At 40.3% G+C, this 27,804-nt stretch overlaps 1 protein-coding gene across 3 annotated transcripts; it reads left to right on the top strand.

Annotated features, from left to right (window-relative positions):
• Positions 1 to 355: 355 nt before the first annotated feature.
• scyl3 (SCY1-like, kinase-like 3) lies at positions 356 to 27,791 on the top strand. Of its 3 annotated transcripts, none has more exons than XM_061888502.1 (14): positions 356 to 610; positions 687 to 871; positions 11,397 to 11,582; positions 11,670 to 11,783; positions 14,470 to 14,526; positions 14,606 to 14,708; positions 14,773 to 14,884; positions 14,972 to 15,049; positions 16,687 to 16,826; positions 16,898 to 17,071; positions 18,121 to 18,297; positions 18,368 to 18,526; positions 21,671 to 22,392; positions 27,208 to 27,791. In XM_061888502.1, the coding sequence occupies exons 2-14, from the start codon at positions 707 to 709 to the stop codon at positions 27,271 to 27,273; spliced, it is 2,253 nt and encodes a 750-aa protein (XP_061744486.1). In that variant the 5' UTR covers positions 356 to 610; positions 687 to 706; the 3' UTR covers positions 27,274 to 27,791. The 3 variants fall into 3 exon arrangements, with proteins under 3 accessions (XP_061744486.1, XP_061744487.1, XP_061744488.1); XM_061888504.1 differs by having other exon boundaries at positions 369 to 426; XM_061888503.1 differs by having other exon boundaries at positions 356 to 871.
• Positions 27,792 to 27,804: the final 13 nt, after the last annotated feature.

Genomic DNA, 27,804 nt, shown 5'->3' with positions numbered 1-27,804 from the left:
TAGCAAAAATGTTGGGCTTCCAAGGTTATAAAATACATGATGAGAAATAAAGTTCCAAATTGAGGTAGGGTCTTTCAAGTAGTGTCTTATCCAATTAATACATTTATTTTCAGCTAACATATGGAAGCCACTTGCCTACGTCACAACCTCACACCACTCGAGGCGAGACCATTAACGCTAAAAACAGGGGTGTCTCCTGTTGTTCTCGTATTTATTTCACCACAAAAAGTGTTTGAGTGCATTTTAGAGTTTATATCTGTTGTATGATTATAAATCAGGAATAATAATTTTAAAAAACGACCGTACATTAAAAATATAAAAAAAATGTTTAACAGTTACTTTCCTTTCACTATGGCTTCGTCCATACCGGAAGTATTCGTGTTTACAGCACGCTAGCATAGCAGTCTATTTGACAAGCCATGCGAGGTAGTTTCTTTCTTGCTTTTAAAAAGCATAATATTTGACAACGTTTGTTATTCGCTTGAAATTAAATTATATTGAAGCGCTTTATGGTTCTTTGCGAGCGGTTAGGCTGCGGTGAAACGTAGCAATGGCAACGCAGCCAGGAAACTAAAACGCTGGCTAACCCCCATTAGCAGCCACCTGACAGGTGCATGCCATGCTGGTCGCAACTAAAAGTGTTTTTTTAATTTCTAAATCCGTGGACTGACACGCTGTGTCCACAGGCGTGGGGTGAGAGGAGGCCATGGGCGCCGAGAGCAGCACTGTGCGGAACTGCACGCCGGAGGAGCCGCTCCTGAGTCTGCCTTTTGGACTCACCATGTTCTCTGCGGTACTGCAGGACGGACGAGCCGCTTCCGTGTTTGTCCACCAGCGTGGCAATGAAGATAAGGTCAACAAAGCGGCTAAGGTATGTTTGCTGAGGTGTGACGGTGCGTTTTGAGACACTTTCCAGCCGTTGACATCAACCCTGTGGTGTCCATCCATCCATCTACTTCCCCTTATCCGAGGTCGGGTCGCGGGGGCAGCAGCCTAAGCAGGGAAGTCCGGTGTCAAGCGAAATAAGTACTCGCTGCCCAAGCGTGTCGTGGCATAGGCTTGCCAAATAATTGCCCCTGTGGCCTCAATGAGAGTGCATACGAGGAGAAAAAACATATCATAGATAGATATCAATCAATCAATCAATGTTTACTTATATAGCCCTAAATCACTAGTGTCTCAGAGGGCTGCACAAACCACTACGACATCCTCGGTAGGCCCACATAAAGGCAAGGAAAAATTCACACCCAGTGGGACGTCGGGTACAATGATGACTATGAAAACCTTGGAGAGGAGGAAAGCAATGGATGTCGAGCGGGTCTAACATGATACTGTGAAAGTTCAATCCATAATGGATCCAACACAGTCGCAAGAGTCCAGTCCAACGCGGATCCAACACAGCAGCGAGAGTCCCGTTCACAGCGGAGCCAGCAGGAAAACATCCCAAGTGGAGGCGGATCAGCAACGCAGAGATGTCCCCAGCCGATACACAGGCGAGCAGTACATGGCCACCGGATCGGACCGGACTCCCTCCACAAGGGAGAGTGGGACATAGGAGAAAAAGAAAAGAAACGGCAGATCAACTGGTCTAAAAAGGGAGTCTATTTAAAGGCTAGAGTATACAAATGAGTTTTAAGGTGAGACTTAAATGCTTCTACTGAGGTGGCATCTCGAACTTTTACCGGGAGGGCATTCCAGAGTACTGGAGCCCAAAATGAAAAGGATCTATTGCCCACAGACTTTTTTTGGGCTTTGGGAATCACTAATAAGCCGGAGTCCTTTGAACGCAGATTTCTTGCCGGGACATATGGTACAATACAATCGGCAAGATATGATGGAGCTAGACCGTGTAGTATTTTATATGTAAGTAGTAAAACCTTAAAGTCACATCTTAAGTGCACAGGAAGCCAGTGCAGGTGAGCCAGTACAGGCGTAATGTGATCAATCTTTCTTGTTCTTGTCAAAAGTCTAGCAGCCGCATTTTGTACCAACTGTAATCTTTTAATGCTAGACATGGGGAGACCCGAAAATAATACGTTACAGTAATCGAGACGAGACGTAACAAACGCATGGATAATGGTCTCCTTAAATAGAGGTCCTGCTAGACACCGACCTCTATTTAAGGATACAACTCTAACATTTGACAACCAAACAATTAAACAAGGCGACACGGTAAAGAATCTGGGTGTTATCTTCGACCCAACTCTCTCCTTTGAGTCACATATTAAAAGCGTTACTAAAACGGCCTTCTTTCATCTCCGTAATATCGCTAAAATTCGCTCCATTCTGTTCACTAAAGATAGTACGTTATTGATTCCTTCAGGAGAGTTCCTTCAGGAAAATTAAAATTCCAGCAGCAGTGTACAGCGTTGAGATCAATTTAAAAGAAGTAAAAAGTAAATAATGGGGGTTTAAATGGAAGCAAAATAGAGAAATATTACAATAAGAATAAAAAATAAAAAGCAAAAATGGGAATAAAAATATAACAGTAAAATAAGTATATAACAAGAGAAAGTAGGCAGTAGTGACCATGTTATGAAAACGTATTGCACTGTTATTGTTTTGCATCCCCTGCCATCCTTGTGCCCCCCGCCCCAGAGAGGAGTTGTACAGTCTAATGGTGTGTGGGACAAAGGAGTTTTTGAGTCTATTAGTCCTGCACTTGGGATGAAGCAGTCTAGCACTGAACAGGCTCCTCTGGCTACTGATAACACTATGCAGAGGGTGACTGGCATCATCCAGGATGCTCACTAGTTTGTCAACAGTTCCCTTCTCTGCCACCGTCACCAGTGAGTCCAGTTTCATTCCGATTGTTTCTTTTTCCGGAGTGAAGGTTTTTGTAGGGGGGAAGAAATTTGGCATGACAGCTCCTAACATCCTCACATTGTTTACAATCATAGCCAGCAGCAGCTAAAGTTATTCGGACCGAGAAAGCGACAATTTCCCCATTAATTTGAGCGAGGATGAAAGATTCGTGGATGAGGACGTTTAGAGTGAAGTACTAGAAAAAAAACAAGAAAAGGCAACGGCTCCAGGCGGCGGCAGGCGTCGTTTCAGATGTAATTAGACACATTTACTAGGATAATTCTGGAAGATCCCTTATCTGCTTATGGTTTTAATAGTGTTTTAGTGAGATTGTAAAGTCATACCTGAAAGTCGGATGGCTGCGGTGAACGCCAGTGTCTCTGAGAGAAGCCGAGGAGCCAAGATCACAGCTGCCTTTTTGAGGAGGCGGTCCCAATATCCACTGAAGTCTCCGGTAAGAGCCGACTTAATCTCACAATTTTCCCATCCAAAAATGTGCTGGTTGACGTAGAGAACATGTTCGCTTGACCGCTCTGTGTTAAAGCTTCACAACAAACAAAGAAACACTGGCTGTGTTTCGGTGCTAAAGGCAGCTGCAATCCACCGCTTTCCACCAACAGCATTCTTCTTTATAGTCTCCATTATAAATTGAACAAATTGCAAAGGATTCAGCAAGACAGATGTCCAAAATACTGTGTAATTATGCGATGAAAAGAGACCACTTTTAGCCGTGTGTGGTGCTGGGCTAATATGTCCGCTACAACCCGATATGTCACGCGTACGCGTCATTTTCAACAAGAAACTCCGCGGGAAATTTTAAATTGTAATTTAGTAAACTAAACCGGCCGTGTTGGCATGTGTTGCAATGTTAATATTTCATCATTTATTTATAAACTATCAGACTGCGCGGTCGGTAGTTGTGGGTTTCAGTAGGTCTTTAAACTACGGCTGGGCGATATGCGATATAAATCATGGGTTTGTCTCTGTGCGATATAGAAAATGACTATATCGTAATATTCGAGTAGACGTTCTCACGCAGTTGTTTTTAGCTGCGGGCATTACACTACAGGCTCTCCTCGCTCTTTCTTGTGTCTCCTTTTCACAGACATGCAGGCGCACATTCTTACATACGTCACATACTGTCACGTCATACGTCACATACGTGCACGCCCTCGCCCAGCAGAGAGGTAGCGGTGTGGCTAAAGTTAGCTGGGATGCTAGCTGGTTGTTGTAAGAGAAAGAAGGTGCAAATCTCATAACAAATGAAGGAAAAATTAATTCCCAAGAAAAACAGCACGGGGCCCATCGTCTGGCGGTGGTTCGGCTTCAAGCGGGAATATGTCGAATATCCATCCATACATTTTCTACCGCTTATTCCCCTTTGGGGTCGCGGGGGGTGCTGGTGCCTATCTCAGCTACAATTGGGCGGAAGGCGGTTGTACACCCTGGACAAGTTGCCACCTCATCGCAGATATGTCAATCAATCATCAATCAATGTTTATTTATATAGCCCTAAATCACAAATGTCTCAAAGGACTGTCCAAACCATTACGACTACGACATCCTCGGAAGAACCCACAAAAGGGCAAGGAAAACTCACACCCAGTGGGCAGGGAGAATTCACATCCACTGGGACGCCAGTGACAATGCTGACTATGAGAAACCTTGGAGAGGACCTAAGAAGTGGGCAATTGATAGATTGAAAACCTTTATGAATGCACAGTACAGTATATATTCCATACAATTGACCACCAAATGGTAACACCCAAATACGTTTTTTAATTTGTTTAAGTAGGGGTCCACGTTAATCAATTCATAGTAATGAGAACAACGAGAAAGCTTGGAAGCGACCGCAGAGGTGGTAACCGGAGGGAACCCACACAGTCACGGGGAGAACATGCAAGCTCCAATTCTATTCGTTCCGTTGCTATTACAAATAATTTTAGGTGCCAATTGGAAAACCTGGGTTCTCATGTAAACAGAGTTGTGTGGCGTGCCTACTAAAAATATTCAGACGTAATAAAGTGTTTGCACGCACAAATCCAAGCACGATTCTTTGTTACATTCCAAACATTTTGAAATTCATTGCACGCCCAGAACACGCCCCCTTGTACATAACTAAATCATATTGAAAAAAGCCATGTGCATGAGCTCGGCAGGGTCTAACCCAGTGGTTCTCAAATGGGGGTACGCGTGCCTGGGGGTACTTGAAGGCATGCCATAGGGTACGTGAGATTTTTTTTAAATATTCTAAAAATAGCAACAATTAGAAAATCCTTTATAAGTATATTTAATGAATAATACTTCAACAAAATATGAATGTAAGTTCATAAACTGTGAAAAGAAATGCAACAATGCAATATCCAGTGTTGACAACTAGATTTTTTGTGGACATGTTCCATAAATATTGATGTTTAGAGTTTTATTTTTTTGTGGAGAAATGTTTAGAATTAAGTTCATGAATCCAGATGGATCTCTATTACAATCCCCAAAGAGGGCACTTTAAGTAAGTGGTTCTCAAATGGGGGTACCCATACCCCTGGTGGTACTTGAAGGTATGCCAAGGGGTACGTGAGATTTTTCAAAATATTCTAAAAATAGCAACAACAATTCAAAAATCTTTTTTGAATATATTTATTGTATAATACTTCAACAAAATATGAATGTAAGTTCATAAACTGTGAAAATAAATGCAACAAGTGTTGACAGCTAGATTTTTTTGTGGACATGTTCCATCAATATTGATGTTAAAGATTTATTTTTTTGTGAAGAAATGTTTAGAATTAAGTTCATGAATCCAGACGTATTTCTATTACAATCCCCAAAGAGGGCACTTTAAGAAGAGAAATGTGTGCTACACGTTTGAAATGATAGTGGCTACAATGAGTAATAAAACATTAAAAGAGGCGGGTGACTGATTTTTTATTTTTTATTTTACATGTATTGAAATGTGTTTATACAGCCTGCTCACATAAGCTACATTAAGTTTAACGTGGAATTGATTGATTGATACTTTTATTAGTAGATTGCACAGTTCAGTACATATTCCGTACAATTGACCACTAAATGGTAACACCCGAATAAGTTTTTCAACTTGTTTAAGTCGGGGTCCACGTTAATCAATTCATGGTACAAATATATACTATCAACATAATACAGTCATCACACAAGTTAATCATAGTATGTACATTGAATTATTTACATTATTCACAATCCGGGGGTTGGGATGAGGAGCTTTGGTTGATATCAGAACTTCAGTCATCAGCAATTGCATCAACAGAGAAATGTGGACATTGAAACAGTGTAGGTCTTATTTAGTAGGATATGTACAGACAGCAGAGAACATAGTGAGTTCAGATAGCATAAGAACAAGTATATACATTAGAAGTACATTTGAGTTGTTTATAATCCGGGGAGATGGGATGTGAATGGAGGAGGGTATTAGTAAAGTGTTGAAGTTGCCTGGAGGTGTTGTTTTAGAGCGGTTTTGAAGGAATATAGAGATGCACTTACTTTTATACCTGTTGGGAGTGCATTCCACATTGATGTGGCATAGAAAGAGAATGAGTTAAGACCTTTGTTAGATCGGAATCTGGGGTTAACGTGGTTTGTGGAGCTCCCCCTGGTGTTGTGGTTATGGTGGTTAAGGAAGTAGTTTGACATGTACTTCGGTATCAAAGAGGTGTAGCGGATTTTATAGACTAGGCTCAGTTGTTTTACTCTGTCCTCCACCCAGAGCCAGCTCACTTTGGAGAAGTGGGTTGGATTGAGGTGTGATCTGGGGTGGAGGTCTAAAAGTAACCAGACTAGCTTATTCTGGGATGTTTGGAGTCTAGATTTGAGGGTTTTGGAGGTGCTGGGTTACCAGGAGGTGCAAGCGTAATCAAAGAAGGGTTGAATGAGAGTTCCCGCTAGAATCCTCAAGGTGCTTTTGTTGACCAGAGAGGAGATTCTGTAGAGGAATCTCGTTCTTTGGTTGACCTTTTTTATCACCTTGGTTGCCATTTTATCACAGGAAAGATTAGCCTCTAGAATGGAACCTAGGTAGGTGATCTCATCCTTCCTGGTGATAACAATGTCACCCACTTTTATAGTGAAGTCACTGACCTTCTTAAGTTTGATATGGGACCCAAATAGGATGGATTCCGTTTTACCTAGGTGTATGGATAGCTTGTTGTCAGCGAGCCAGGTGCAAATATTGAGGAGTTCAGCACTGAGGATTTGTTCCACCTGTGACTTGTCCTTGCCGGATACCAGCAGGGCCGAGTCATCCGCAAACAGGAACAATTCACAGTGGCATGCTGATGGCATGTCATTTACGTATATTAGGAACAGTAAAGGTCCTAGTATACTGCCTTGGGGGACTCCACAGCTTACTGAGAGGGGAGGGGACATGGTGCCGTTCACCTCTACCACCTGTTTCCTCCCCTCCAAGTAAGATTGCATCCAGCTCGATGAGGTTTCGTCGAATCCGATTGCTCGGAGCTTATCCAACAGTATAGCGTGGTTAACGGTGTCAAAGGCCTTCTGAATGTCCAGCATGACCATGCCTCAGTATTTGCCTGCGTCCACCTCATGTTTGATGTGGTCGATCAGATAGAGAAGGCATGTGTCAGTGGAGTGGTTAGTTCTGAAGCCGGATTGGAACAAGGCATTCACACATACTTGTTCATATGTCTCTGATGAGCATATCAATCAGTGTGAGGAGTAAAGGTTTGCACTTTTTCATCTGAACTGTGTTACCCAGCATTACCTCTGTGTGTAGCTGAAGTATCCACAGCCTGTAGAAATGTGCTATGAAATTGTCGGGAGGCAGCGCACATTTCCGTCAGTCTTGATATATCTAAACTCTGCCGTGAAAAAGGGCATATGGCAGGTTTATGTGTGTATGCAAGCTTGTTTCCTGAGGGCCCTGGTATATTTAAGGGGCTGATGTACGGGCTTTCACTATGGCAGGAGCTCCTGATGAAGACAACATCAGATTTAGCATGCTATTATATGCTTATGTCACTGCCCTACAGCAAGAAGAGGAGCAGCTACTCAACCAGCCAGACCAGTTAGAAAGAAGGGCCAGAGTGTAGTGAGGCAGTTGGGAGCGCATATAAGCATATATAATTGTGACGTCATCGTATGAAGTCGCCAGGTATGTTTTTTTACCTGAAACGATTTTTTAGTTTTTTTCTAGTTGATCCCTATAAACACAATTAGGCACTATGTTGGGTTGTGCGATAAAGTATAGACGATATGAATTATATAAGTTTGGCCTACAGTTGAGCTTTTAATACCGGAATTATTGTTATATCGTGATCATGTATTTTGATGAAACATTCTAGCTGTATTCTACAAATTTGACAGTGACAAACAAAAATAACACCCCGTCCTTAACACTCTATAGCAGGGGTCGGGAACCTTTTTGGCTGAGAGAACCATGGAAGCTAAATGTTTCAAAATATATTTCCGTGAGAGCCATATATTTTTTTAACACTGAATACAACTAAATGTGTGCATTTTTATGTAAAACCCACATTAGGGTATAACACGTCCGTAAGTCTTTTTTTGTAACCTTTTTATTCTGAAGCTAACTGATAATGAATAAAATACTTCTTACCATTCTTGACTTCTTGAACAGGTCCGATAGAAAACGGATGGATGGATAAAAATGCCTGAGAATTTTTTTATATTTTGAACGTTATTTTAACACTGATTACCAGTGGAATTATTCATTACTTATTGTGTTAAGCAATGTCAGCTAAGATTAATCTGAGAGCCAGATGCAGTCATCAAAAGAGCCACATCTGGCTCTAGAGCCATAGGTTCCCTACCCATGCTCTATAGCGTCATTGGTAGCGGCTAATGCCCCCTTTAGGGCTAAAAAATTAATTGGATTTTAGTTTCGATTTCAATTATCAAACTATGATGATAAACAAAAAAAAAGTGCATGTAAATTCCTGAGCTTGTGACGGTGAAACCGAAAGAACAAAAAGAGCATGTCTGGTAGAAGTTTGAGATGTCACCAGTTACTACTTATTTGGCATAACGCAGTGGTTCTTAACCTTGTTGGAGGTACCGAACCCCACCAGTTTCATATGCACATTCACTGAACCCTTTTTTTCTCCAGCCATCCATTTCCTACCGCTTATTCCCTTTGAGGTTGTAGGGGGCGCTTGTGCTTATCTCAGCTACAATCGGGCGGAAAGCGGGTACACCCTGGACAAGTCGCTACCTCATCGCAGGGCCAACACAGAGACAACATTCACACTTACATTCACACACTAGGGCCAATTTAGTGTTGTGTAAAATAATTTTTTATTTTTGTTTTTCAAATTCAAGACAAAGTTGTATGTTTTTTTTTTACTGGTGCACAAAATGATCCATGCATGAACCTTGTTAAAAGAACAAACCCAACACAGTGCATGAACTCACAACAAATTACACACTTGCAAATCAGATGGAAAATTAGAGGGAGCATTGTTTGGTGGTATCCATAATACGCCGATAGGGAGAGGTTTTTATTTACGCGATGAGTCGGGGGTGTCTTGACCTCCGCGGTGGAGGCTCCGCCAAACCCCTGAGGCTGTCTCACCGAACCCCTAGAGTTCGATCGAACCCAGGTTAAGAACCACTGGCCATAACGCTAGTATGCCTAATTAATAATCTCTAAACTCAACAAAAGAAGTAAGACATAGGATTTCCACGGTTACGTGACCCCGGACAGAGTTACATAATTCACAGAATATCACAGGAATTAACAATCATTTAAGTGAAAGGTTGTCAATGTGAGGAAAAGGGACATTTGTTAGGAAAAATAATGTGTTTGATAGTCTTCATTGATCCCCGACACACTCAATTGCCCTGCCCTAAACTATGGCGGTAATAAATACAATAAAATTAATAAATAAACATTTTCTGGAATAAAAAATAAAGTAAAACTATATTAAAACAATGACATAAAAAATAGTAATTAATGAAAATATTAGTAGACCAGCAGCACACAAAATATGTGTGCTTTACAGACTGTATACCTTGCAGACTGCATTGTTCTATATTAAAGGAACCAGAATATTAATAACCGAAAGAAACAACCCTTTTTTGTGAATGAGTGTACTAATTGTAAGTGTATCTTGTATTTTTAAAGTTGATTTAATAAAAAAACAAAAAAAAACTATGGTGGTAAATTTGTGTCTTAATGTTGAGGTCGCAAAGGGAGATTTTGAGGACAAAAAGATATGTTTTGCAAGCGCAAAATTAAACTCAAGTGACAAAAAAAAGGTTTGAACGAATATAAACGTATTTTGTGCACGATAAAAGTGTTTACTTGTTTGCTGTTATCCATGTTAACACTCAATAATTACTGCTGTCTGCAGTCAGACCGACACGCTCTGTAGCGCCCCCTCTCTTCCGCTCTCTCAACCTTATCCCAGTATTCAGCTTTTTTTTGTTTTGTCAAAAAGGCAACCTATCAGAGAACTGGACAAATGTACTCTGTAAATGGATGTTTGGTTTCCAATGAGATAGCTATCCCAGAAGCATGAGTTTGTGCCTGATGGCGTCAATTGTTGTGTCCAAGCCCATGCGTCGAAAAAGGGTTCTTCAGTCACAGCAGAAGTGATATTATTTGGGACGGACTAGCTTTCGCAACACTTATTAGTTGTGACACATATTCACATCCTTTGGCTTGCGGTCAGGTTCACAAACTTGAGAGTAGCGGCCGTGCGCTTTTTTTTTTTTTTTTTTTTTAACAGCCTCAAGTCCTTTCTTTACTGGTCAAGCTGAGAATAGCACAGCACACTTTCCCCCTTCACAATAATAGCCCAGTGGGCAACTTCCAAAAAGTACCCAACAGATACATGATACACTAATAGCATTTACATAATTTGTTCTGCTTTGACATGAAATAATGGTCAAAACTTTTCAAAGATGTATTGCGCCAATAAATGTGAGGATTTTTGATTTACTTTAATAAAAAAAACATTTTATAAAATGTTATTTGACAAAAAAAGCACACAATATATGGGCGTAAAATGAATGGTAAAAAACTGAATTCAGTACAAAACGGAATAACTTAACTTTATAGTTTTTTTTATATTGCTATTATTTAAATTTATTGTAACTATTACTATTGTCTTACTTGTTACTATTTTTATCTGTTTTTAACACTATATTTAAAGTTTTAGTGGGACAATAAATACTAATGTTTTCAAAAATGAATAATCGTGTAATTAATCGTGATTACAATATCAATCAAAAATAATTATAGTGATTATTATTTTTGTCATAATCCGTCAGCCATAGGGGGTTACCCTCAATTGTTGTTGTGTTAATTAAAGGAAGTTATCAAATTCAGTGCACTTTTTTATTTTTATTTTTGTTCAACAAACTTTAATTTTCAAAGGAAGTCATGTCAAATTTGACATTGTGTTCAAAGTGAGAATAATGTTGAAGGAAAAGGTCCGGCCCACAGTGCTTAGTGTTCTGAAAATGTGAATAGTTGAATACCTCTGATGTTTGGTATTTTATATGGTAAAGCTACTGTTACTGTGTGTTTAGCATTCTTTGCTATACTAATACATTGGCACGCGCACTTTCTGCAGCACCTTAAGACCCTACGGCACCCGTGCCTGCTGCGCTTCCTGTCCTGCTCAGTGCAGGACGGCAGCATCCACCTGGTGACTGAGCGTGTAAAACCTTTGGAGCTACTGCTGGACAGCCTCTCCCCTGAAGAAATCTGTGCTGGAATCTACGACCTCTTGCAGGCGCTTGTCTTCCTGCACGAGAGGGTGAGTGATATTACACGCATCCTCCCATGCTGGTGACAGCTGGATTAGCCGTGTTACGGTTGCTGATCTGTCATCCTCATCCTTCAGGGTAAATCGAGCCACAACAACGTGTGCATCTCGTCCGTTTTTGTCAGTGAAGATGGACATTGGAAGCTAGGAGGGATGGAGACGGTCTGCAAGTTCTCTGAAGCAACTCCAGAAGTAAGGCTGTATAAATAAACTTCAATTGATTGATAAATTGATGACATCTAGACCAGGGGTGGGCATTACGTCGATCTCGGAGGGTGTGTCAGTCGATCTCAAGCCAGGCATTAAAAAATATACATAAAAATGAGCAAACATCAATCATACCAAGACTTCACTTTCGTCAGTTGTTTGACATTCTCGGCACCCGAGAATCTTCAATCAATCAATGTTTACTTATATAGCCCTAAATCACTAGTGTCTCTCATCTTGTGAGATGACGCTGGCTGCTGCGAGCTCATATTTAAGAAAAAAATCACTAACAGGGCGGACGCAGAGAAACACATTTTATTTCTAGAGACTCCGTACCTACTGTCAAAACTCTAAAGACCGACTGCACGGTTCCTGTCTTCACCATAAAAGACCTGTTTCATCCTGCCTGTGCTAACAAAATAAGAGTCTCAGAAAGCTAGCGTGCACAAGCTAGCAAGCTACGGAGTTTGATGCCAATGTATTTCTCCCCCGCCCTCAGCGACCGCTTTCTCACTTGCTTGCCCACCCGCACACTCACTGACGTCACTCACCTGCTGCCAGACATTAAAGGGCCACACACATATGCTACTCTCATAACAAAGTGTTTAAAAACGAGTATGCAAGTTGGACAAATGAGATGCCAAATCCAACCACTTTCATGTGGTATTGGACAGAAAGGAGGACTTTTTTTTTTCCTCCATTTGAAAATGCGGACGTTGTCAGCACCACTGTCTAATTCCAATCAATCCAAGTCATCAGAATCAAATACACCAACTTATATTCTTGTCTTCATGAAAGAAAGGAATCTATGTGTGTTAAACATGCTTGTATTATCATTAAACACCATTAACTTGTTAACAAAAATGTCTCTTTCATAAATAAATATAAATTATAAATAGGAATGAGGTAGATCTCCTCAACTTGGTCAATTGAAAAGTAGCTCACCTGCAGAAAAAGTGTGAGCGCCCCTGATCTAGACCATTCCCCAGCTGTACTGTTTGGTAGAAACATCTTAAATACATGTCCAGCACTTTAAAGGGGAACTGCTGTATGATAATGTTCCTCTTTTCTGATTTATAGATGTTGTTACAGTGTTGAATATTCCTGTTAAACAGTGCCAAAACATCAAATCATAAGGTTCCTGTGTAACCCGCCTAGTTTAGTCAGTGCTCTTTTTGTTCTGCCCAGGACTCGAACCTGGGTCGCCTGCATTAGAGACGGACATACATAGTTTGTGGGCATTCTGGTATCTGCTGTCGGCCAGCATCTTGCTCCTCTTGTTTCTCATTTTATGCCATCCCGACTGCTCTAATGTCTATAGAATAAGTACTTCAGTGTTTATTAGTCCACATTTTACACAAGACTGTTTTGTCAACATTGACCAGTAAGTTCCAACAGAGCTCTATGCTTAGCTTTCTTCAGTAGTAGCACATGTGCCACTAAATGGAAAAAAAAAATAGTAGCACAGAAATATTTTTGTAGCACAGAAAAAAATTAGTAACAATACCAAATGTCTTAAAGGTGCCATATGTTTTAATGTGGCCAGAAATGTGCAATCACGGTCAAAATTCTGTAGTACTCTCCATGACTGAGGTTGCCAGATACGAATCTGAATCCTATTCCAAGGAACTTCAAATGGCAATCGACGAGTCCTACGCGAGAGACCTACATAGGTTTCTCTTGTTTATGCTTCTTGCAAGATGGTTTACTAAGTAATTATGCCACATTTTACTAATGTCCACGAGCCAATTGTATTTGTATAGGTTGATCGGCAACACTAAATTGGCCCTAGTGTGTGAATGTGAGTGTGAATGTTGTCTGTCTATCTGTGTTGGCCCTGCAATGAGGTGGCGACTTGTCCAGGGTGTAATCCGCCTTCCGCCCGATTGTAGCTGAGATAGGCTCCAGCACCCCCTGAGACCCCAAAAAGGGACAAGTGGTAGGATATGGATGGATGGATAGTTACGCAGCAATATCTTAGTCGGGAGTCGGGACAGATTGTTTGCATTACTCTGCAAAAATGTCTAGTTTGACCGCACGGACCACCATTGAAATATATTATGTTTAATAATATATTATATATTGCATAGGCCTACTCTGATGGCAGGCCAAGGCCAACAGTAAACTTGCCGTCACATTTCGTTCAGCATAACTCCACGTTGCATCCATCCTGACGCACTGCATTCTTTTCCATTTACGCACATCAAAAGAGTATCATACAGAAATACAAATAGACTGAATAGACATTGAAAGGGTAAAAGCAACTAGATTTTTGGCTGTAATAATAGATGATAAAATTAACTGGAAATCTCATAAAAATATGCAACATAAGGTGGCAAGAAATATTTCAATAATAATTTCTTTTGACCATCACATTTATCACATCTGCTTACCTTGAGAACAAGTTTTTATCAAAATCCCCTCAACTGCACTCTGGATCTGAGGGTGCTTTATCAAGCGTAAGCGCGCCACTCAAACTTGGAACCAATTCATTCCCACCTCTCTGTGATTACCAGGAATGTGGTTGCAACAATGAATGTTCATTATGATGCAATACATAAAACTGTAATGGTTAAGTCAGTTTTCTGTGATTTGTCAAAATATGTAAATCTTTGTTTTTGCGACTCAAAAGATTTTAGGCTCTCATGACATTTGATGCTTTTCTTCTCAGTTTCTTGCGAGCATCCAGAATGTGAGAGAGGCCGGCTTTGTTCCTCCAGAAGAACAGGTTAGCGTACTAAGCGCCTAATAAAAATAAATGTGTTGTTGACAAATTCTATAATGAAAGATCATTGTATTGTTAACAGGTGGACGGCTTTAAAATGCTTCCAGACAAACATGCTCACTCTCGAGACTGTTACTCTTTCGGCTCCATGCTGGAGGCCCTCCTTCCTCTCTTAAATGGTTATGGTGAGTAAAAGTGGCGTTAATAAACATTACGTACGTCTTATCCTAAAGTTGTTTCTCTGTGCAGTGTCACAGGAGCTGTCCGACAGTCTGATAAAGACCCTGCAGGCGGGCCCGCTGAACTCTGACCCCGTATGTCGGCCTCCCCTCAGATCCCTGCTGGCTCATGATTTTTTCAGGTGCGAGCGTTTGTTTTATTTGCCGTCGTCAGATCAGGCTGCAAACGTATTTGTTGTGACACACAGCATGCGTGTTCATGTGCACAGGAACGACTTTCTGGACGTGGTCAACTTTCTGACCAGCCTTACTCTGAAGACAGAGGAAGAAAAAAACGAGTTTTTCAAGTGAGAAAACCTTTGTTGTCGTTGTGCTAAAGTATATTCTCACATTGTTACCATTATTTACGCAGTGGCAGAGAGTAATTGTTAAATTTTATTACATATTTTCTAAATTATATTTTGTTTGTACATAAGCATGATATTTAAAAAGGTTAATATTTTCATATATTTCTATGTAAAAAATACTAATAATACTTATGCCTGTGACTAATCTCATTCATCCAGCTCATTGTATTATCAGGACCACTGGACTGGTGCAGTATTTATTGTATTTATCCTCTACAAAAGGGCACATGCCCAGTAAGAACAGTTTGGCCATATTGTGGTGTGTAAAGTGACAGAAGTGGCACCTCTTCCAGCACAACAACAGTTGCTAAAATGGAATCACCCTGGTTAGCGTTTCATTCAGTTGTATTACATGAACAATGGTAAACATGTTTGAGCAGGTCCTCTCTGGTAGAGGTTAAATACTTTGGATCCTGCAACAGACCCTCAGGCTAGAGCAGTCCTAAGTCTGTGGAGTATGGACTGATGATGCCTGCTTGGATAAGAGGCAGTCTGAACAGTTCATTTGCGATCGGCTCAATGCCCTGGAAAGTAATACGAATGTAAATAACGTGTGAAAAGGAATTCAGGCCTCGAATTTTTACTTTTTAAGATTTTGTATCGGGGACAAATCCATAAGGAGTTTGAGCAGGAATATGTCGTATAGGAATTAACTATACACAATAAAACATTAACACAACGTTTTTTGAAGTAATACATTTGTGACATAAAAAAACACAAGTAATGTATGAAAACCTTGTGTTTACTTTTTGATATTAAAATAAAACATCACCTGCTGCAAATCATCAAATAGTTTTCTCCTTCGCTGTATACTTTTCGTGTGGGGACATCTGTCTCCGATATTGTCCAAACCTGTCTCCATCTAAAGATCGCAGTGTGCTCTTAAACGCACGGCGGGAAGCGAGGGAAAATGATGTTAAACCAAGCGCTTGGCTCCGTTTACATCAAGGGGAAATCTCCGGAGCAACATCCTTGTCGTTAGTCCGCCATGATTATCAAGCCAAACGACGCTAGTGCGCATGCGCCTTACTCCGTGTTGCCTAAAATGCATTAATAAATGAAGTTTTTTCGGTAATTAAAACATTAGACAGTCTGGAATTTTATTGCAAATTATCATTATACCGTTTACTGTTACATCCCTCCTCCATTAACAAGAACAAAATCAAGGGCGGTCAAGGCATGTTCATTCCGCAGATGTTGGTCATTTTTTTAGGGCTTAGGGCAATTGACGAGGGCGGTTGCGGCTTTTGCCGCAGTTGCTGTGGTTAAATTGGAGCCCTGAGAATGTATAATATTTTATGACCTATTATTAATTTTTTCCAGTTAACATTTCTTGTGTCAATCTTGAAATATTAAGTGTTTTTTCCATGCAGTGGCACTTTTTCTTTGGTTGGTAGTGGTCAGTGTCAGTCATTTTACAAGTAATTACAGCCACTCGAGGGTGTTTATTTAATCACGTGGAAGCGAGACGCAGGGATTATTACGGTGAAAGCATCTATTGGAATACAGGCCACTACTTGAGGACTTAGCAACATTAGTCTTTATAGTAACTTTGATCTGTTTTTGTGCGCGCGCAGGTTTCTCCTCGACCGAGTCCAGAACCTCCCAGAGGAGCTAATTGCTGCACGTCTTGTCCCCAATCTCCTCAACTCCCTGGTATTTGCCGAGCCAATGGCCGTCAAAAGCTTCTTGCCACATCTCCTAAAGCCAAAGAACGGTAAGATAAGTGGACTACGTCAGCAGCGCGACACAACAAAAATAAGCTTCTCTTCGTATGTACTCGCACAGATACTGGTAGCGATGAATGCCTGCTGTCAGTGGCTCTTTACCGCAAACACGTCATCCCCCAGCTTCTCAAACTCTTCAAAGTCAACGAGGAGCACATGAGAATTGTGCTGTTAGCGCACCTGCACATCTACGCGCAGTTCTTCTCCTACGATGAGCTGAAGATTCAGATCCTACCTCAGGCAAGTACAGTGAAACCTATTTACAAAGGAGTGATCAGTGACACTTTAGCGTCAATCACTTGTCCGTTTGGTTGTGGTTTGAGTTTATTTCAAACATGCTATACAGATGGACGGAAATTTTACTATTATTTGATCAAATTTGGATGGATTTTAGGTGCAAACGGTGATGAAATGGTAGAAATAACTATTCGCACATGTGCGACAGTTTGTTTTTTTCCATATCTAATGGTCTAATTTTGGGCATGTTTGCAAGTAAATTTGTCACACTGTACAACCCTGACCAATTTGGATAAGCTGCTAAACTCGGATAGAAAAAGAGGCCATGATAGTCACGTTACTACCGTATTTTCGTTCTATAAGTCGCAGTTTTTTTTCATATATTCAGGAACGACTTATGTGTGAAATTATTAACACATTACCGTAAGATATCCAATAATATTATTTAGCTCATTCGCGCAAGAGACTACACGTATAAGATTTCATAGGATTTAACAATTAGGAGTGACAGATTGTTTGGTAAACGTATGGCATGTTCTATGTGTTATAGTTATTTGAATGACTCTTACCATAATATGTTACGTTAACATACCAGGCACCTTCTCAGTTGGTTATTTATGCGTCATATAACGTACACTTATTCGGTCTTTTGTTCACTATTCTTTATTTTAAATTGCCTTTCAAATGTCTATTCTTGCTGTTGGGTTTTATCAAATAAATTTCCGCAAAAAATGCGACTTATACTCCAGTGCAACTTATATAAGTTTTTTTCCTTCTTTATTATCCATTTTCGGCAGGTGCGACTTATACTCCGCAGCGACTCATACTTCGAAAAATACAAGAGAATGTACGAATCGTAGGATGAACTTTTATTTTCATCAAATTGCGGCATCATAAAAGTAGTAATAATAGTCGCCATCAATGTACCGAGAATAAACACTTGTTTTCTGGCATGTTGATGTTATACATGTACTCTACATTTGACGTGTATGATTTTGTGCATAGGTAAGTAACTTGAGTCAATCTGTTTGTCGTTTCCCATTTGACTGCAGATTTTGCTCGGAATGAGAGACACAAATGATGCTCTGGTTGCCATGACACTGCAGAGTCTGGCTGTGCTTGTTCCTCTGCTCGGAGCTCACGTGGTGGTTGGAGGAGAGAGAACCAAAGTTTTTAAACGCACCACCCCCAAATTTACCAGATCTGCTGAGGCCACCCCAGAGAGTAAGTTCATGAACGGACACCAACACAAAGCAGAAATGGGTTTGAACTTATTGCTTTTATTTTTTTTCAGCATCACCCATCCATATAGTTGGAGACTCACACCCTCAGATGGCGCAACCATCAAAAGTTTTGAATTTGTTCCCCAGAGCACCAGGAACTGGAAACCTCATCAAAAGCAACACAGGAAGCTTTTTGGGGAAAATAAATTACCAGCTGGAACCAAAATTAGGTATGACAAAGGATGGCCATGTAATACAGCCGGTAAAATACTAATTAGGTACTTAACGATATGAAAATTTCATATCACCGGTAGTGTGACCAAAAGTCCATCCATCCATTTTCTACCGCTTATTCCCTTTTGGGGTCGCGGGGGGCGCTGGCGCCTATCTCAACTACAATCGGGCGGAAGGCGGGGTACACCCTGGACAAGTCGCCACCTCATCGCAGGGCCAACACAGATAGACAGACAACATTCACAATCACATTCACACACTAGGGCCAATTTTAGTGTTGCCAATCAACCTATCCCCAGGTGCATGTTTTTGGAAGTGGGAGGAAGCCGCAGTACCCGGAGGGAACCCACGCATTCACGGGGAGAACATGCAAACTGCACACAGAAAGATCCCAAGCCTGGATTTGAACCCAGGACTGCAGGACCTTCGTATTGTGAGGCAGACGCACTAACCCCTCTCCCACCGTGAAGCCCCAAAAGTATCACGGTTATTGTTGAATGTGCTCATAAAGTACTTATGCACACATTGAAATCTTTGGATTGTTTTTTTAGATAACTTAAACAAATGGACACACTTTTCGAAAATCCAGTGATAGTGTTTTAGTCTTATTATTTTATTTTGTTCTATTGACAACGCTTTTATTGTTTTTAATATTGGCTTGTACTTTAAGTACTTTAAGGCGGCATAGCTCGGTTGGTAGAGTGGCTGTGCCAGCAACTTGAGGGTTGCAGGTTCGATTCCCACTTCCGCCATCCTAGTCACTGCTATTGTGTCCTTGGGCAAGACAATTTACCCACCTGCTCCCAGTGCCACCCACACTGGTTTAAATGTAACATAGATATTGGGTTTCTCTATGTAAAGCGCTTTGAGTCACTAGAGAAAAGTGCTATATAAATATAATTCACTTCACAATTGTGCACAAAAATTACAATGTACTATTATCCATCCATTTTCTACCGATTGTCCCTTTTGTGGTGCTGGAGTCTATCCCAGCTGCATTCAGGCGGAAGGCAGCGTACACCCTGGACAAGTCGCCATCTTATCACAGGCCCAACACAGATAGATAGATAACATTCACAAAACGTAAGATGTGTTTTGCCTTATACACACACCATAATAATACTTGTATGTTTAATGCGAGTATTATTATGGTGTGTGTGTATAAGGCAATACATATTATAATATTATAATAATACTTGTATGTTTAATGCGGGGCAGTACAGTGAAAGAGGGGTTAATGCGTCTGCCTCACAATCCGATGGTCCTGGGTTACATCCTGCGCTCGAGATCTTTCTGTGTGAAATTTGCATGTTCTCCCCGTGACTGCGTGGGTTCCCTCCGGGTACTCCGGCTTCCTCCCACCTCCAAAGACATGCACCTGGGGATAGGCTGATTGGCAACACTAAATTGGACCTAGTGTGTGAATGTGAGTGTGAATGTTGTCCATCTGTGTTGGCCCTGCGATGAGTTGGCGACTTGTTTAGGGTGTACCCCGCCTTCCGCCCGATTGTAGCTGAGATAGGCTCCAGCGCCCCTCGAGAGCCCGAAGGGAATAAGCGGTAGAAAATATATGTTGGATGGATGGATGTTTAATGGGCCGACAATCCATCAAGGGTGCGGCTTCATGGCTTACCAAAGTCATACTAAAACATTTGGACAGGTTTTTGAGTGCCGTGTGTAATGTTCTATATCAGTGGTTCTCAAATGGTGGTAGACGTACCCCTAGGGGTACTTGAAGGTATGCCAAGGGGTACGTGAGATTTTTTTTTTAAATATTCTAAAAATAGCAACAATTTAAAAATCCTTTACAAATATATTTATTGAATAATACTTCAACAACATATGAATGTAAGTTTATAAACTGAAAAGAAATGCAACAATGCAATATTCAGTGTTGACAGCTAGTTTTTTTGTGGAGATGTTCCATAAATATTGATGTTAAATATTTATTTTTTTGTAAAGAAATGTTTAGAATTGAGTTCATGAATCCAGATGGATCTCTATTACAATACCCAAAGAGGGCACTTTAAGTTGAGGATTACCTCTATGTGTAGAAATCTTTATTTATAATTAAATCACTTGTTTGTTGTTCAACAAGTTTTTAGTTATTTTTATATATATTTTTCCAAATAGTTCAAAAAAGACAAATGAGCAATATTTTTGCACTGTTATAGAATTTAATAAATCAGAAACTGATGACATAGTGCTGTATTTTACTTCATCTTTTTTTTTTCAACCAAAAATGCTTTACTCTGATTAGGGGATACTTGAAATAAAAAAAATGTTCACAGGGGGTACATCACTGAAAAAAGGTTGAGAACCACTGCTCTATATCTTCAATGGAACATTTAAAATGTTGGTGTTATTTACTTGAGTCATATTGCAGTCTACATGTATCGCTTATGTGTGACTGCCATCTACTGGTCACACTTATCATTACACCATGTACCAAATAAAATAACTTCGAGGTCGGTAAGCAAAACTAATCTTATTCTTTACATTACGCACACCGGGTTATAAGGCGCAGTTTCGAGGGAAAAATGTATTTTAAGTGCGCCTTATAGTCCGGAAAATATGGTAAGTCATTTGTAGAACACTGGTTACTAATGCATTTTCACCGGTGACTTTGCTTCTTACTCTGTTTTATTACCAGAATCTCCCTTGTAGTCCTGGCCTGGTCACACACCTTTCCAACAACTATTTTTAGCTCGCCAAATAAAATCTTATAAGAAGCTCCAGAACGAAGCCGATTGACTGTAATTTTGTATTTCTTCCATTTATCAATTATTCTGCCAAACTGTGGTCTCTTTCTCAAAAAGCTTCATGTTAATGGTCTTGCAGCGCATTCCAGTCTTGTGCAGGTTTACATTGGTCCTATATTTTATAGTAAATATACATAATATTTTTCAGTTATACAAAACTGACTAGAAGAAACTAAAAAGTGTATTAACAAGAAGACATAATCCTTTTTGAGCTACTGAGTGCAGTGTTGTTCTCCAGCCTGGCAAAACCGGGTGCTTCTGTTTCACGGTGTTAATGACAATTTGTTCATTTTCAACATCACCATTTAGGTATTCCTCCAAAAAACAAAAAGTGATTTTACATTTATAATTTGATTTCCACATTTTTTTTGTTTACAGGCATCAATAAAGATATGTCGCTGCCTTTAAATGGCTTCCGTAAGGGCAGTGACATGGATTCTTACAGCACAGAGGAGCCAGCACACACCCTGAAAGGCCCTGCGGCGGACTGGCCCGACTGGAGTGACGCAGACGAGGGCGAGGACCGAAAAAGCGAGCCAGTCCAGATCCTCATTGAGGCCTCGGGGAGACCGGCTCCAGTCATCAGAACAAACCAAAGCCCGGAAGAAGACGAGCCTTGGGATGACTTTGAGGACACTGAAGCAACCTCCGAGTCCTCTCCTGCCGCTCCACTATCAGACCCCGTCGTGTTCCCAACTCCACCTGTGAAACACGCCACCGAACCTCTAAGACTGGGATTGTACAAACATCTAAAACTCAGCTCAACGACGCGACCGTCCAATCAAAGCAAGACGGAATCATCATTGGACACTGTTTGGACTCAAGAGGAGAGCAGCGCTGACCTTCACCCAGCAGGGCCCCAGAAACACAGAAATGTCGGAGGTCTTGGGGAAGAGTTCACCATTAAAGTGAAGAAGAAGCCCCAAGTTGACCCAGAGCTGGATTTGTTTGCGGACATGGTGCCGGACATCAAGTTGTCCTCCTCGGCTGTGTTGACACTAAGAGACAGAGGTGACGCAGGACGGACAGCAGAAAACTCGGCCTTTGACACAACAACAACAACGCTCTCTGCCAAGTTTGCAGCTGCCAGTGTGACCGAGGTGAGTCTTCTTGTTTTTTTGTACACTTTAATATTTATAGTACATGCCAAAAGTTTGGACACACCCTCTCCTCAGTTAATGCGTTTTCTTTATTTTCATGACTATTTACATTGTAGATTGTCACTGAAGGCATCACAACTATGAATGAACACATGTGGCGTTAACAAAAAAAGGTGAAATAATTAAAACATGTTTTATACTCTAGTTTCTTCAAAATAGCCACCCTTTGCTCTGATTACTGTTTTGCACACTTCTGGCATTCTCTTGATGAGCTTCAAGCACACCTGTGGAGTGAAAACCCTTTCAGGTTTATTGAATGGATCCCCTTTAGCTGACGCCAAGGCGACTGCTAGTCTACCTGTGGTCCATAAAGAAGCATACAAAATAAAAATACATGCATTACCAAACATTATACAAAGGAAAAATACAACATAAGATAAAAAAAAGCTAGTTAAGGATGAAGTGACTACCTCTTGAAGCTCATCGAGAGAATGCCAAGAGTGTGCCAAGGGTGGCTGTTTTGAAGAAACTAGATTATAAAGCATGTTTTCAATTATTTCACCTTTTTTGTTAAGTACATAACTCCACATGTGTTCATTCATAGTTTTGATACCTTCAGTGACAATCTACAATGTAAATAGCCATGAAAATAAAGAAAACGCATTGACTGAGAAGGTGTGTTCAAACTTTTGGCCTGTACTGTATATATAACCACTTATTTGTGTACTCTTACTCAGGAATCAAGCATTTATAAGAGGGTTTTTGTTTAATGCATAACATAATTCTAAAATTACCGTATTTTTCATGCTGTAGAATGCACCGGTTTTTAAGCTGCACCCACCAAATTTTAGAAGACATAATAAATATGTTTACATTAGGGGTGTAACAGTACACAAAAATTTCGGTTCGGTACGTACCTCGGTTTAGAGGTCATGGTTCGGTTCATTTTCGATACAGTAAGAAAACCAAATATAAATGTTTTGGTTATTTATTTACCAAATTTGTAAACAATGGCTTTATCCTTTTAACATTGGGAACATTTTTGTCAAAATGTGATAGCAGGCACCCTGCCATTCCAAACTAGGCTGCTACATTACTGATTAATGTAACTATAGCTGAAAAATAGTACAATTGCAATAGGAGAGACTACTCATCCCTGAAATCTATGGAGTTCATGTTAGTTCATGTGAAATAACAGACAGACATGGCTTTGCTGCCCCTAACACACACACACACACACACACACAGCAAAATGAGCTAACGTAACGCTAAAAGCTAATTAGCCTTCACATCACCTCAAGCCAGAACTGTGAGCGAGCCGAGCTGCAGTTTAAGTTTCTAGAAGGTCAACGGGCTCATAGTGATAGTTGTGACTGGGAAGTGTTTTTTATCATTTGGGGAGGGTACGATGTCCGCTGATAAAAGCACATATCTGCTCGACAATGAAGCATTTACAACATGCGTTCGGAATACGCACTGCTGATTGGCTGTTAAATCGCTCTGAATACGCACTGCTGATTGGCTTTGTATGTAACCAATCAGATGGTTGTGTGGGTGGGACAATGCTGAGTGCTCACAGTGCTCGGACAGAGGCAGAAAGCAGAGCAGCTTGTTAAAAATTTAGAATACAAACAAGTTCGATACACCCTCGTACCGAACCGAAACGGTTCAATACGAATATACGTACTGTTACACCCCTAGTTTACATATATTAGCCGCACATGACTATAAGCCGCATGTATGACCTGTATGAAAAGTTTTGCAAGTGTTTATTTACATACTGTAGTTGTTTCCAAACGATACCTGCCGCATGGCAGTAAAACAGCTCATCAAACACAAAAGAAGTTATCGTTATGGACCCTCTAGCTACGGAAGCAAGCTTTTCAATCAGCTATAAAGACTCAATAACCACAGTTAGGCTTTGGTGATTTTACACAACTGAAACAATACAAAAAGTAATGCCAATGTAAGTCAATAATACTAATACAGACACTCGTAAGCCTGTTAGCATATTCGCTAATGCTAACGACGCCAGCTTGATTACATTACAACAGCACGTCCAAATATGCATGACAATTCATTTTTAGTAAAAATGAATTGTTTTTTCTATTTTAAAACTTACAAACGTTGCTTCGAGTGATGAATAAAGAATCTTTTCGAGCAGACACGCTATGGAGGCATATTATGCTGATAGTATATATTTGTACTATGATTTGATTAACGAGGACTCCGACTTAAACAAGTTGAAAAACTTATTCGGGTGTTACCATTTAGTGGTCAATTGTACGGAATATGTACTGTACTGTGCAATCTACTAATAAAAGTTTCAATCAATCAATACTTCTAGTTCAGGGAATGAAACAGAAAGTACATTTTTAACCCACCGGCACCTGTAGTGAGCAAACTCGTCCAATAGATGGCACCATACCACAAACAATAGGCTGTATTCAGTCATGTGAAGGAAGTAGTGGGCCTCCAAACCAAGTTGGTTGTTGTGCAGCAAACAAAGTGTGATCTATCTGAGTTTGCAAGGGGCCTAGATCTTACCATTAAAGCAGATTTGAGCAAAAAATCTAACTATCTAATGGAATCTATCCCTATATGTCATCAAAAAAAGTTTTATCGAGTGAGCTCAAGGATTATCTGTCAGTCGCATTCCCAAACATGCTGTGCACACGCCACATTATCTCTACTGCCCTATGTCCAGTGATGGGCAAGCTACTTTGGAATTGTAGTAAGCTAAGTTACACGTTACTCTCGATTAAATGCTGCTTAGCTACAGGGTAATAGATGAATAATTGTAACAAGCGGCAAAAGTAGCTTGCTACATTATGTAACTTAATGTACAATTCTCCACCATACAAGAGGAAAAAAATGCTCAGTTTGATTGTTTATTAAAATAAACACTAGCTAGAAGCATTCCCCCATCTGGCTTTTTAACATTTCTTTTAAATTGCGTACCATGTACAAAAGGAGGGAAAAAACACAGGAAACAAATAAAATAAAAGGAACTGACACAATAACAATGATAAATAAACACCATAATATATACTGTAATGTAAACTTCAACTTAACTCACAGGATAAATTACTATTTTAACAGAAACCACAGTGGCAAAATGACAATAACCTGGCCAAAAGAACAAAATATTGGTCTCAGAGAAGAGACATGAAAGGGAAATGCACTTTTTTTTTTTTATGATTTTTGCCTATGTTTACATTCTTTATGGAAGACATGATGGATGATTTTTTTTAAGCATTGTAAATAAAAGTCAGCTTACAGCAGAGCCAATGGGAGGTCCTCTATTGCGCCTCAAAAACCCAATAAATAACAATTCAAAAAGTGTCAACAATACTCAATTTACATCTGTGACTAGACTATTAACCAAGTATTAGTGACATTGGTAATATAAGCGCTAACCCAGACAAACTATTTATAAGCGGCAACGTGATCACCACTTTATGCTGCTATGTCGAGTGGTCAGCCGTTTCGGCGCTTCCCTGCTCCTTGAAAGTTTATCGTAGATCATAAATCATGCATCTCACCTGGATAGAAGAAGGTTGAGACAAATTCCAACAAGTTGGTACAAAAGGGACAAGCCGTAGAAAATGGATGGATGGATGGAACATTTTGACAACCAATTTAGACCCGGGAAATGCTGAGAGACACAAACACACTTGGATCCACCTCCCTTTTCTTGTAGTTCTTTATGAGTTTGAGTAATTTTTTATCTAAACCGGAATATAACACAATTTTATCAGTCAGCTTTGTAATGACAGCAGACATTGTACAGTAAGTGAGGTTGTATTATGTTTTTTGGGCTCTCATGAAGTCGGTCGGCAGTGAGCAGTAGTAGTAGTAGTTATGCTGTGGGGAAAAAAGAAAACACTGTGATATGTTCTTGAAATTAATGCGCCACGTATGCTTAAAATGATCAAAATATGTAAATATTACATCTTATAGTACATGTGCCTGTTACTATATTACATATATACCTATATCATGTATATAAAACCTTATTGGAGGTATTTAGTTTTTTTAAGGGCTTTATAGGCAGCATAGAGCAGCTCCCATTAGCTCCATTGTAAGTGGACTTTTGATCACATTTACTTAATAATGGTAGAGATCCAACACACTAAGGTTATTTTTCTACTGAGGTGAGTTATTGGATTTAGTATACTACACATCTGGTGAGGTACTATTTAGAGTGAAGGCCCCTCTTTTATAGGATGGTGGAGTGGCCGTGCCAGCAACTTGAGGGTTCCAGGTTCGATCCCCGCTTCCACAGTCGTCGACATTACCGCTGTGTCCTTGGGCAAGACACTTTACCCACTTGCTCCCAGTGCCACCCACACTGGTTTGAATGTAACATAGATATTGGGTTTCACTATGTAAAAGCGCTTTGAGTCACTAGAGAAAAGTGCTATATAAATATAATTATCTTCACTAAAGGATGTGAATCTGGAATAAACTCCCTTCAGTTGTCAGCTTTGTGTTATATAAATATGTAAAGTGTGATAATGGTAAATGAGGTTTTGCTACTGATTTTTCTGCCAAATGTTCAAATCGGACCCTGCCTTCCGCCCGAATGCAGCTGAGATAGGCTCCAGCGACCCCAAAAAAGGGACAAGCGGTAGAAAATGGCTGGATGGATACTGAAATTGGATCAGTCATTGCAGATCTGATACAATCCAGTCGTGTTATTGATTAAATATAGTGAAATTATTTCAATATTTAAAACTCAAATTTGAGTCAGGAAGTTGCGGCCAAATAAAGTAAATCCGCCAATGAAAGCATGAAATGTTTTTCTTCCAGACTGAAGCAGACGGCTGGGACGATGGCGAGGACCTCAACTGGGAGGATGAGAACGGTTGGGGATGACAATCAGGAAGCAGCAGTGCTAGAATCTTAAGTACCTAGCAGCCTCTCTCCCCTTGCCCCACATGACTCTGAAGGAGTGTATTTGTGTGTTGGTTCTTACGACATTCTCACAAGTCCAAGTGGAAGACATTAGTGACGCCATTTTTAATTGCTTGCCAAGTGAGTAGCAGCTGCTAACTTCTACAGATAGTCGAGGTGACAGGTGCCATGCGCACCAAGGACAAATGAGGATCTAGATCTCCATTTTTATGGCAAGAGTTTTGATAGCCTGAATGGTTGCACCTTGAATGAATGTGAAGTATGAAATAATTTATTTGTGGCTTTTGGGTTGTTGGGGAAAATATGATTTTGTATCATGGTTGTGGAGAAAATGAATGCTAGTGGCTATCAATGCAGAAGTGGATTAAAGCGCAATTAATGTGTAATAGTGCCACCTAGTGGGGAAATTGATCAATTCCATCTCGTTTAGTTTGAAATAATGCTAAACATTTTTCTAATAAAATATGAATACACAATGATTACGAATGAGGA

Source organism: Nerophis ophidion, linkage group LG26 (genome assembly GCF_033978795.1).
Source record: "Nerophis ophidion isolate RoL-2023_Sa linkage group LG26, RoL_Noph_v1.0, whole genome shotgun sequence".
NCBI lineage: Eukaryota > Metazoa > Chordata > Actinopteri > Syngnathiformes > Syngnathidae > Nerophis > Nerophis ophidion.
Note: the sequence above shows the minus strand (reverse complement) of the source record. Positions and strands in the feature narration are given on the sequence as shown.